Genomic DNA, 13,266 nt, shown 5'->3' with positions numbered 1-13,266 from the left:
AGAGGTCATTGAACTCAAGACCGCAGCATTACACACAGACTCATATGTTGCCTACACCAACTCCAGGTGTTCTTGGTCAATTTCCAACTTAATACTATTCTTCTCCATCTCAAGCATCCACCTCTCAAGGCCTCCCTCAGGTATGCGTCACTGACTCTGGTGCCATAAATCATATGACTGCAGATCTGTCTAACTTGTCTTTGGTGACTCCTTATCCATCCAATGAAACTATTCAAACAGCAAATGGTGAAGGTTTGTTAGTATCACACATTGGTCAATCTGATATTAACACCAAAGTGAAACCAAAAAACTTGAATTATGTGCTTTATGTTCCAAAATTGTCCCAAAACTTGTTATCAGTGCATCAGATCTGTTTGGATGACAACTGTTGGCTAATTTTCAATACATTTTGCTTTTGTATTCAGGACAAGGCCACAGGGAGAATTCTCTACAAAGGGTTGTATAGTAAAGGACTCTATCTCATTCCTTTTGCATCTTCTCAGTCTACCCTAAAAAATACAACACAACAGCCTCAAGCATATCTTGGTTAGCTAGTACTATCTTCTAATTGGCATCATAGACTAGGTCACCCTACAAATAAGATTGTTACATTGATGTTGCATAAGGCTTATATCCAATGTAACCAGGTCTCTTCACCAATCATGTGTCACAGTTGTCTACAAGGCAAGTTTTGTAAACTTCCTTTTCACCACAGTGTCAATAAGTCTGTACAACCTTTTCACACTATACATAGTGACCTTTGGGGTCCTTCTCCTTGTATTTCCATAGAAGGATATGGGTACTATGTGATTTTTGTTGATGAATGTACAAGACACTGTTGGTTGTTTCCATTAATCAATAAAAGTGACTTGTTTTCTATGTTTGTTACATTTTACAATTATGTTCAAACTCAGTTCTCAAGTCATATTCAGATCTTCCAAAGTGATAGGGGGAGTATGTTACCAAACAGTTTCAATCCTTTCTTAAATATAAGGGTATCCTTCATCAGAAATCATGTCCCTATACTCTTGAACAAAATGGGTTGGTTGAGAGAAAACATAGGCACTTATAGAAACCACAATCACTTTATTGCATAATGCTAAGTTACTTTCCTATTTCTGGTCCTATGTTGTCCAAACTGCATCTTACTTGATTAATCGAATACCCATATCAGTTTTACTTGATAAGTCTCCCTTTGAAGTTCTATTTGGAGTTGTTCCACAAATTTCTCATTTGAGAATATTTGGTTGTGCTTGCTATCCCTTGTTAAAACCATATCTCAGTAACAAACTTCAACCCAAACCATTAAATGTGTGTTTTTAGGTTATGCGTCACAGTATAAGGGGTATATTTGTTATGATGTATCTGGGAAAAAAACCTATATTTCTAGGCATGTTGTATTTGATGAACATGATTATCCATTTTCAAACTTATTGCTACATTCCAAGTCCTCCCATACACCTTCTATGATGTCTCAACCTTCATCTCTTTTACCTACTGTCACAAACACTAATGTTGTTGTTCTACCTGTGTCTCATGTCACTTCCACCACTGACACAACTCCTACACTTAGTAATTCAACTGAGTCTTGTTCTCCAACACCACAAATATCACCCATGTCATCCTCATCCTCTCTATTTGTCCCACACTCACCTCTATCCATTACTGGTACATCTGAATCTTCTCCATCAGTCCCTATGGTACCTGAGTCCAATACTGAAGCAATATCACATGTTCATATGCATCAAGGTTCTTCATTTCAACCATAAAATTTTGCAAGTAGTTATGGAGATTCCTCCTATGAATTTGCAACCCATGCAAACCAGAAGCAAAAGTGGAATTGTGAAGAAGAATGCTTTGCTGACTACTTTACAAGAATCTGGTGGTGTTGATTTGTTTTTGGTTGAACCAATTAATTACAAAATTGCATTAAAAGTTCCTGTTTGGATGAAAGCTATGACAGAAGAAGTTGATGCTCTTCATTCTCAGGGAACATGGAGTTTGGTATCATTACCTGCAAATAAGAATTTAGTTGGGTGCAAGTGGATATTTAAGATTAAAAAGCATGCAAATGGCTCTATTGCTAGACATAAAGCTCGATAGTGGCTAAAGGCTTCAGTCAAGAACCAGGTCAAGATTATGGAGAAACCTTTAGTCCTGTTGTCAAGCCAACTACTATTAGGATTGTATTGGCCCTTGTAGCACACTTTGGTTGGAGTTTAAGGCACTTAGATGTCACAAATGCATTTCTACATGGAATTATCCAAGAAGAAGTATATATGGCTCAACCTCTTAGGTTTGTGGATCTCAATCATCCAAATTTGGTCTGCAAACTTCATAAATCTTTATATAGGTTAAAACAAGCCCCCAGAGCTTGGAATGAAAGTTTTACTACATTTCTACCTATACTGGGGTTCAAAAATACATACTCTGATTCTTCCTTATTTGTGAAACAAGTGGATTATGAGATTGTTATCTTATTGTTGTATGTTGATGACATCATTATTACTGGCAGTGCATCCAATGCAATTCATGATGTTATTCACTCTCTCACATTTAAGTTTGAGATCAAAGACTTAGGAGATTTGCATTATTTTCTGGGAATCCAAATTTCCAAAACCAAAACTGGGTTATTTCTGTCTCAGACCAAATATGTTCAGAATTTGTTACTCAAGACATAAATGAATGAGTCCAAATCTTGTGATACTCCATGTCTACCCTATAACAAATTGCTTAGGGATGATGGACATTCGTATGAAAATCCCACTTTGTACAGAAACATTGTATGGGCATTGCAGTATCTTACTTTCACCAAGCCTGATATTGCATTCTATGTGCATCAGGTCTGCCAGTTTATGCATAATCCAATGGTTGCTCATTTCACAGCTGTGAAGCGCATACTTAAGTACTTAAAGGGAACACTGCACTTGGGAATCAATTATAATAGAGGTGATTTGAATTTAACAACATTTAGTGATAATGATTGGGCAGGAAACCAAATGATCGACGATTTACTACTGGCTTAGTTGTATTTCTTGGACCAAATCATGTGTCTTGGTCTTCTAAGAAACAGCAAATTGTTTCCAGGTCCTCTACTAAGGCAGAATATTATGCTTTGTCCACTTCTTCTGCAGAACTTGATCGGATCAAACAATTACTTGTGTTTCTGCATGTTCTTATCTCTAAAGCTCCATTATTGTTTTGTGACAATCTGTCAGCTATTGCTCTTTCATTTAATCTAGTTCAGCATCAAAAGACAAAGCATATTGAAATCGATGTGCATTTTGTTAGGGATCGAGTGGCAAAACAGCAGCTCTTTGTTCAGTTTGCTTCCTCCAGAAAATAGTTTGCAAATATCTTGACCAAGGGATTGAGTGCTCCTTTATTTCAAACACATTGTAACAATCTCATGCTTAGCTTTCAAAGCAAGAGATTGAGGGGGGATGTTAGAGTATGAGTTAGTGAGTGTAGGATTGTTACACTTGTCACAAGATTAGGAGCTATGTGTTGGTTAGGTAGTTAAGTTTGTTGTGCATAAATAGTGATGTACATTGCATTACTTGCTGATTAAGTAAATCATATACAATTTCTTTCTTCTCTCTCTTTCTCTCTCTTTCTCTCTAAAATTGTTCTTCGTAGATCACAGATCTTCCATTGATATTGGTTAACATGTTTCACTCTTAAATGGAATACTGAATTACAAGAAAATGCAATGGCATAAATATTATCACAATAAAGCATTAATTGAAGTAATTTATATATAAAGGCACATGGAGATCAAAAGAGCTGCCTAATCCAAGCCAATTCAGCTGCAATGGCAAGAACTCTAATACAAAGGAATATGGAGTGGGGGACAACTTATATAGTACGAGTACACTATAACAGTAGCGTTTCATGTTAATAATACAAAAACACGTGAACAAGAAATAACACATATTCTTGTATTATTGACGTGGGATGCTACCGTGACAAGGTAATATGTGCCATTGAAGTTCTAGTGGGGATGCCTGATGCAAGTCCAATATTTTAATGGTGTAAACAATAACAAAAAATTAGGGATTACGTTTGATAGTAGCTATAAAGTTTGTAAATACCCCTATGGTTGCCCTTTTCAAATTCTAACGAATATGGGATACATCCAAAGGAGAAGAAAACACATGTTCTAATATTACATGCAACTAATAATCAATGGGTGGCCTTTGTCTTTGGCAATTAATGGATTTTTCCCTGCAGGACACACAGAAAGTTGTAGCTGGGATTTGTCCTAATCAATTTGTTTTCCGTGGTCTTATTGTTTGAAGGGGTGATTTTCATTATTTGAATGCCAGAAGGTCGGCATAGTACTTGGCCAACCATCCTTTGATGATATGCACTTCAGTTTTTCGCTGCTCCACCAACCAGCCTGGATCAGTAGTGTGGTTTGCACGAAGTATATCCAAGCAATGAGATCCTGTAAAATAAATTTTAATTTTGTACATTAATTTAAATAATTTCCGTATGTGTCTATCCTTTTGGTATATCCGTTTCTTGTAATATTTTAAGCTGAATGAATTATATTTAGGTGGGATTATTGCCCTATCAAATTTTTTTTTTCAAATGTAATATATTTGAACAGTTTGTTTGATAATTATTTCAGTTTTTAAGTTTTATTTGACGTCCATGAAAACTGACAAAAACATTTTTCAGATTTTAGTTTTTAGAAACAAGATGAAAACTGGAAACCAATCTTGTAGTTTTTTTTTTTTAATACACAAAAAAAAATGGATTGAATTTGAAATTACTTTTTATTTTCCTGAAAGTTAAAAACTGAAATTAGTTACCGAACAAGTTTTCAAAAGACCCCAAAATATAACATTTTGTTTTTGGTTTTTGGTTTTTGGTTTGACCCTTCTGAAAATATTGAATTTGACATATACCATTCTTTGCATGGACGGCAACAACAGTGCGTGATATGTCCTCCAACACCCTGTGTAATGAGAGTTAAAAACAACGGTTAACTTTGTCAGGTACATCATGCATGAGTTGGTTTGTCAAAGCAATGTTCCTTTAATTTATTTGTGTTTATATAGTAATTTTCATGCTTACCCGCCACTACTGTATGGGTCTCTTAGCCCATTGGAGAAAATGATGTTACTAGCAAACCTGTGGAGAGCTAGTTTTATATCCTGTGTTTGGTATAATTTTTGTTAGCATCAGCAGCAACATATTAAAGTGAATTAAAATATATGAAGAAAAATACTGATGTTAAAATGTTGAATATAATTATAAAGAGGACACTTACATGGCCTCCGAAGTACGTAGTGACCCAACGTGGTCGAGGAGGGACTCCATACTTTGCCTTGCAGGATTTGATGTAGGCTTCCAGATCGAACAGCTCAGGTTGAAACATGGTGCCGTTGCTGATGCTTATGGGTATCACCATGTCACTACACGTCTAAGTACAATGCAGAAAGTCATGAGTCACATATAGAACCTTAAAGCTAGAAGGCCCCATTTTATTGTCCAATTTTTGTAGCCCCATAAACCCATCTGTCTGTGTGCGAGGGAGTAAACTTTCCCACTAAAAGATATATTTATCATTGTTGATATTGGCATTGACATTGACATTGGTATTGATATTAGTTTTGACATTGATGTTTGTATTATGATGGTTTTTTTTTTTTTAATACAACAACGTATTTACACTATAATTGTAGAGAATTTGGGTCAAAAGTTACACAATGAGCTCACCTAGTAACTTGATATTGACACATCATTTATCTAATTCGAATCTAAGTTCTCAGGAATATTAAGATCGTTATTAACATTAGCTTTGCCCCTTGAGAATCCATATTCATTTATGCAATTTTTTTTTTTTTAATATATGCGGCCGTCTTATTTCTTTTCCGTCACTAGCGAGAATAAAATCAGACTTAATTTGCAGTCAATTTCTCTTTCTTTCTCTGCATTGGGTTGTTAACAACTTTCAATTATATAAATATTTGGCTCAAGTACTAAGTAAACACTAAACAAGAAAAACACAGTCAGTGTATAGCATATGTAAGACAATATTAGTATAACAATTAAGTTATTTGTATTCAACCATTAAATCAAGTTTTCTTGAATAATTTTAGAAGGAAACTGGACATCTCCGATCTTTCCTATACATAATATAGTACGGCACATAATTTCTTCCATGATTTATTGAATTTCTACTTATTGTAAAATTATCAAGTTCTTTATATTGGATTATATCATAGGTAAAGAAACACTTTGTAGTTCTTTTTCGGGAAACACTTCCAAGTTCATATTTTCTTAAAGCACTTATTAAGTGTTTGGTTTTTCAAGAAGCACTTTCAAGTGTTTTCCAAAACGCACATGAATTTCTAATATAAATATCTACACGTTCTTACAGATGCAATCACAAACAAACTCGAAGTGCAATAGATTAGTTATACATGGTGTCAACATAAATGTGACTTGATGAAAAATAAATGTGACTTTATGAAAATTGGAATTATGTAATATGCAAATGCAACACACAAAAGAAAAGGCAGTATGATCCACATGAATTTGTGTTTCTTCAAGTCGACTCTTTGAATGATGATTACTCAACCTTGGCAAATTATTTGGTAAGCAACCTAGCTAGCATGCACGCATGTCAATGCATGTGACCACATGAAAGCCATCTGATTTTTGTCCAAGTGGTGGTGGACTACTCTTTTGAACAAATCAGCGTAAAATATTTAACTATTCTTTGGAACAAATCAGTATGGAGAATATATATATTATGTATATATTATCCTCCAAAAACATGTACATGTGTTTAGGTGGGCTTTGCACAGAGTTGCGCATGCGCGGAGTAGGGGTATGTGCGACGAGAGGATGAAGGATTCAAAGTCTACGCCTAAATTAAATTTGAATATTCGAACTTGAGACATTTTTTTAATTTTAAAAAGAACCATAAACTTAATTAAGTCAAAGGTCAATATACGAAACTATTTTTGAAACATAGTACTGTAGTGGTATTAGACTTCGCAATGCTAAAAAGATCCTTCCAAGAGGTTTTAGATTCAAATGCTCTCCACCTTAATTAAAGAAAATCTAGTTGATGGTTAAATGTTTATCCTTAATACTAATAACCTAGTAGATAGGTTGTTGGGTTTCTACCTATGCATATCAGGTTCGAAACTCTTCCATCCCATAAATTATTGTAGTAGTCTCTAAGGTCATCTCCAACCGAAGGGTCCATAGGGCCAGAGGGCCGAAAATAGTCTAAAAACCGTCTCCAATCGAGGGCTAGGCCAAAGGGCTCATGGGCCCCACGAAATTTGAAAGGGCCAAAGGGCTGGCCAGAAATTCCAGCAATCATGTCAGATATAACCGACATGAATATATTTAATATAAATTTATTCTTGTCGGTTATATCTGACAGGAATGCTTAAACAAAAAGTTGAATCCAACGGCTAGCTGACAACAATTACCGTTGGATTCAATTTTTTTTTTTTTTGGTTTTTTGGGCCATTTTTTTTTTAATTCTTAAATATTCTAATTTTTTTTTTCCTATAAATACCTAAACCATTCATTCACCATTCCTCACAAAATTTAATTTGTAGTTTTAAATTTAATATGTAGTTTTAAAATTTAAGTTGTAGTTTTTAAATATAAGTTGCAGTTTTTAAATTTAAGTTGTTGTAGTTTTTAAATTTAAATAATAAATTACGTTTGACCCTTTGGCCCTCAGTTGGAGATAGTTTTTTGTGACAGGGTTAAAACGAGCCATATGGCCCATTGGCCCTCGGTTGGAGATGGAGGCAAATATGACCATGTACTATTCATTAAAATATTAGGCCATCTCCAACCGAAGGGTCCAAAGGGTCGAAAATAGCTCGAAAACCGTCTCCAACCGAAGGCTAGGCCAGAGGGCTCGTGGAATATGAGAGGGCCCCACGGAATCTGAAAGGGCCAAAGGGCTGGAGGGCTAGCCAAAAAAAAACATTAATCCTGTCAGTTATAACCGATAGGAATGCTTAAAAAGAAATTTGAATCCAACGGCTAGCTGGTGCCAATTACCGTTGGATTCAAATTTTTTTTTTTTTTTCAAATTCTCAAAAATTCTAATTTTTTTCCTATAAATACCTAAACCATTCATTCACCATTCCTTACAAAATTTTCACCATTCATACACCATTTCAATTCTCATATTTTCTTTCCTCTTTCAAAAATCTATCCTTCAATTTTTTCAATAATTTTCAAATGGCCTCGTCTACAATGAAAGGTAGGGCTTGGACTCGAAAAGAAGATGAAGTTCTTTGCAAGGTTTATAGATGGGTGTTGGAAGATAGTGTGAGGGGGAATTGTCAAACAAATGATGGTGTTTGGACTCGTGTGTCCAAAAAATACTTAGAGTTCTATGAAGGCACCACTCCAGTGAATATTCGAAACCACGAGAGTTGTTCTTCAAGATGGAAGAAACATCTTCAGCCAAGTTTGAACAAATGGCATCAAGCATTGTTAGCAGCCGCAAGTAGACATGAAAGAGGCGCTGATTACTATGACGGAGTAAGTATTTTCACAATTTATTTTAAATATTTAATTATATTACATTTAATTTCATAAATTAATTTCCTTTAATTTTTTTTCTAGGTACGCCAAGCGGAAGAATTGTATATAGAGAGCAGCTCGAAACCCTTTCAGTTCCACAATTGTTGGGAAATTTGTAAAGGGTGGGTGTTAGTTGAAGATCCACCACATAGAGCTCATACACCGATGTTCGGAACTGCATCCTCAGCTGCAGATATGGATGAAGATGGATCTCCAACCATTCAACAAACAAGGGTAGAAAATCTGTCTTCGAGTGAAGGTTCCATACCTAGGGCTATAGGACAAAACAAGGCGCAAAGGTTGAAGGAAAAGGGCAAGGCAAATGATAATTACGCCGCTCAACATGAAGTGGCGGCCTCATTGCAATTAATGGCGGAGCAAAATGCCCTTGAGGCGGAAGAAAGGAAAAGTAGGCATGAAGAACGGGCCAAACAAATACAAAAAGAGATGGATGATAAGAATATGGAAAGGAACACTTCGAATTGCACTCCAATGAGTAAGGCCTATTTTGATAGGGAAAAAAAAAAGAAATTATGACCCGGCGGCAGTTGTTTACCTCTAACTATACTTCTACAATGGTGGATGATGAAGATAATGTTGATTATGGATATTAAATTTAAGTTGTTGTAGTTTTTAAATTCAAGTTAATGTTGTTTTCAAATTTTATTTGTAGTTTTTAAATTTAATTAGTCGTTTTTAAATTTAAGTTGTTGTTGGATTTGAATTTAAGTTGTTGTAGTTTTTATTTAAATAATAAATTATGTTTGGTCATTTGGCCCTTGGTTGGAGACGGTTTTTTGTGACATGGCTAAAACAAGTCATATGGCCCTTTGGCCCTAGGTTGGAGACTGGGGCAAATATGGCCATATACTGTTCATTAAAATATTAATATCTTTGAGGACCTGAGGGCTAAAACGAGTCATCTGGCCAACCCTCGGTTGGAGATGGCCTAACTCTCCCCCTCCCCCTAATAATAGTAAATTGTAAAATAAATGCAAAATCGAACAAAAAATTGAAGCTATAAAATTGGTCTTGTAATGCATGCAAGCATTGGTATTACTTATTAAGTTTGTCATAATTAATCAATTATGAGATGGTGACAAGATAACTAAATTAATGTAACTAATTACCTGCCATCCCCACCCTATATCTGTTTCAGATAGGTTTCCGGGTTGATTAACATAGCACGACCTGTTTCCTCTGTATGCAACAAGGCCTGAAAATATTTTGCTGAGAGTGTCATTTCCAGAAGAAGCTCCATCAATTCCTCCACAGACAACGGTAACTGGATATCTTGGTGGACTATCGTACTGAGCTGCCCCAGCATACACTGATTTCAAGTAGTCCTTCAGCTCAGAAGAATTGTTCAACAAACTAAAAAACAATAAAACAATGAATTAATAAGAGATCATTAATCTCGGGAAATTGACTATACATAAGGCTTTTTATAAACGAAACTGCTATTGTACACTCTAAAAATCTCATTTTTTAATTCTTACAAATGTATTTTTCTTTCTAAATATAATAAGTTTAGAGTGTAAAATAAGAATTTTAGAGTGACGGTAAAAATTCCGTTTATAAATCTCAAATGTTGAAATGATCATTAAATAATGACATATCAACAAATCTCAAAAAGTAACCAATCGGCAACTGAGATTTGTATTTATATTGTTTCAGCCAATTTCTCAATAACAATAAAATTTCCTCAGACTTATGTAAATGAAAAAAAGTGCAAATAATTCTTATTGATACAAAGAAATATCAAGCTAGCTAACTAGTCTAGAAATTATGTAAATCCCAACATACAATGTCAAGGTTTCCTACACTAACCTGCAAGTGTGGAACTTCTTGCTAAGAATTGAGAGGCCTCCATCCTTAGAGGCAATTTCATCAATTTCAGACCATGATTTGTTTATTGTTTGGTAGCAAGTCTCACTCGCTTCCTGCACATGCATTCCAAAAAGTTATATAACTCCAATTGATGACATACATTGATGTTAAAACGTCATCAAAGAAAAAGGCTTTACTTGAAAATCCTTGGTCACAATGAAATAATATCCCTTTTCTGGTGGGATAATGTTATCAAAGTAAAGAATTGGAGCCGACGAGGCTAGAGCTCCCACTGCAACATGGGGATATTTGAGCCGAAACCATGAAGCAAGCACTGTATCAAAAATGGAAAATCAAAAGGAAGAATAAAAAACATGGCCAAAAAGTTACTTATCTCTACTAATTAATAAAACACTCATTGTCAACCAAAATGTAATTTCACACAACCAAATTTTGCTGTTTTTTTCTTTCGAAGTCTCACCTACATGTAATCCTAACATATCTCTAATTAAAAAAATAAAAAACTTCTCACTCCCACATTCTTTATCACTCTCTTCGTCTCTCCTTCTATTTCAAAAACAAAAATAAAAAATTTTCTCACACACTTTGTGTGTGCCCATATGCTAGTCTTAATTACTAAAACAATATTCGTGAAGGTGAATCTGCAGTCACTCACTTCCACCGTATGATCCACCGATAACAATCACCGGAGAATCTTCAGCGTGAAGTTGCTTCTTTACATGTATGAGGATCTCTGCATAATCTGCTATTGCCTGGGCTGAATTGAAGTACCCAATAGTGCTTGCATTTTTAAATGCTTCTTCCCTTGATCCGAACGGGATTGATTTCCCATAGTACCGGTGCTGATGAGAAAAATAAAAGTCTCAGACTAAGTAATGCAATAGAACTCACTTGATCAACAGTCCAAATTAATAATAATCTTATAAAGTGTAAATTAATGTCCGGCAAGAAAACTACTTCTTAGTTCTATGTTGCGCCCGGAAATTCTTTTGTACATACCTCAATGAATATCTGGAGAGCTTGGAACTGATTGGCGTTTTCACTGAGAAAGCCGATAATAGCAAGATCGGTGTCAATTGATTCTTCTGCGCCCAAGTAAGCCAATATTGGTGCACTAACATTGGAGCCACCCCAGTACTTGGAGTTGATCAAATATCTTTGTTGAAAAGTAGTGAAGCTATCGCGCCTGAAGTTGAAATGGTCAAGTGTTTGGGTGTAGTAAAATGTTTCAAAATCATTTTGATCAAGTGCAGACAAAGCTTTTGGTTGGTCATTTGCAAAATAATTTCCATGTACAAATGTTCCTCCAGTAGGACTCAGCCTTGGGATTTTCAAGGGTGAACCAGAAACTGAGGTTGTGATAAATAGAGAGATGATTGGTAGAAGGAATAGAAGTAAAGATATAAATGGGTTCATGGCAAGGTTGTAGAAGAGAATAATTTTAGGGTTTCAGTTGTGTATTTTGGAATCTGGTACTAAGTACAGCCATGCATGTATAATACATATGCACAAATATATAATATATATAAATGTACAATAATCAACCGGAGACTTTTGCATTGCATTGACTATTGACTTTAGTGGTGGGGGACAATTGTTTAATGGTAAGGGAACTTAATATTAAAAAAGTTAGATATTATCCACTCTCTTATCTATCGACTTCATAAAAGCACAAAAGAATTGATAACGAACTCAGTCTTTATTGGAAAAGTTTTCATGTTCGACTCACACGAATGCGATTATGATATACATACATTTATAGTTAGTTTGATATTAAGTTGTTGCTTTAGATGAGTTAATAGCTCATCCTACAAGTATCTTTATAAATATCATGTACTTTGTCAATTAAAAGAAAGTATTCCACCTTGAAAATGTCGTTTCAATCCAAACATTTCCAAAAATAAAATACAGTTCCTTTGATATAACCCAATGCAACACTTGGTTTAAAGCATTACTTTATTTTGTAGGTCAATTATTTTGCATATGTTATTACATATACTAGGCACATTTTGTTATTATTATATGATGTGTGCAATCAATCAACATTCCTTTATTTTGGTAAATTATTTTGCATGTATTATTACCTATGGTAGGCACATTTTGATATTATTATATATATTTTGAGCAAATAATTTACCTATATATATATTTTTTTTTCTTTTCAAAATACAAGTATATTAATTAGTTTTAAATCAAATAATATACTTATTTTGTAGGTATTATTTTGCATGTTTTATTACAGAATTTATTAGGAACTTATATTATTATAATATTAAAACAAATAATATTTATTTATTTATTAGGTATTATTTTGGATGATTTATTACATAATTTATTAGGAACTTATGTTATTATAATATTAAATCAAATAATATTTATTTATTTTTTAGGTATTATTTTGGATGATTTATTACATAATTTATTAGGAACTTATATTATTATTATATATATGTGCAAAATAATTTACCTATTTATATGTTAAATATTGGTAATTTTGAATAAAACCCTCCTCACCTGAAGCTAAGAAAATCTTTGTTAAATAAAAGAATCGTAAGCACAAAGCTAACATTTTTATATTTGTAGAATATACTAATTTACATGTTAGCATCATTTGAAATGAACCAAAAAATGCGAACTCATATTGTTATTATATATATATTTAAAATATTGACAATTTTGAATAAAACCCTCCTCACCTAAAGCTACAAAAATCCTTATTGAGAATCGTACGCACCAAGCTAACAATTTTATATTTGTAAGATATACTAATTTACATGTTAGCATCATTTGGAAAGGAGCCAAAAAAATGCTCAATTTTACACAAATGTGAAA

At 34.0% G+C, this 13,266-nt stretch overlaps 1 protein-coding gene across 1 annotated transcript; it reads right to left on the bottom strand.

Annotated features, from left to right (window-relative positions):
- Positions 1-4,008: 4,008 nt before the first annotated feature.
- LOC103407808 (uncharacterized) lies at positions 4,009-12,040 on the bottom strand. The gene is made up of 9 exons (XM_029099858.2): positions 11,434-12,040; positions 11,090-11,276; positions 10,611-10,747; positions 10,414-10,526; positions 9,714-9,957; positions 5,282-5,434; positions 5,086-5,165; positions 4,917-4,966; positions 4,009-4,450 (listed from the first exon to the last, which is right to left on the bottom strand). The coding sequence occupies exons 1-9, from the start codon at positions 11,848-11,850 to the stop codon at positions 4,314-4,316; spliced, it is 1,518 nt and encodes a 505-aa protein (XP_028955691.2). The 5' UTR covers positions 11,851-12,040; the 3' UTR covers positions 4,009-4,313.
- Positions 12,041-13,266: the final 1,226 nt, after the last annotated feature.

The sequence above is a fragment of the Malus domestica genome, chromosome 03 (assembly GCF_042453785.1).
Source record: "Malus domestica chromosome 03, GDT2T_hap1".
NCBI classification, from domain to species: Eukaryota; Viridiplantae; Streptophyta; class Magnoliopsida; order Rosales; family Rosaceae; genus Malus; species Malus domestica.
The sequence above is the reverse complement of the archived record's forward strand: the minus strand, read 5'-3'. Positions and strand labels throughout refer to the sequence as shown.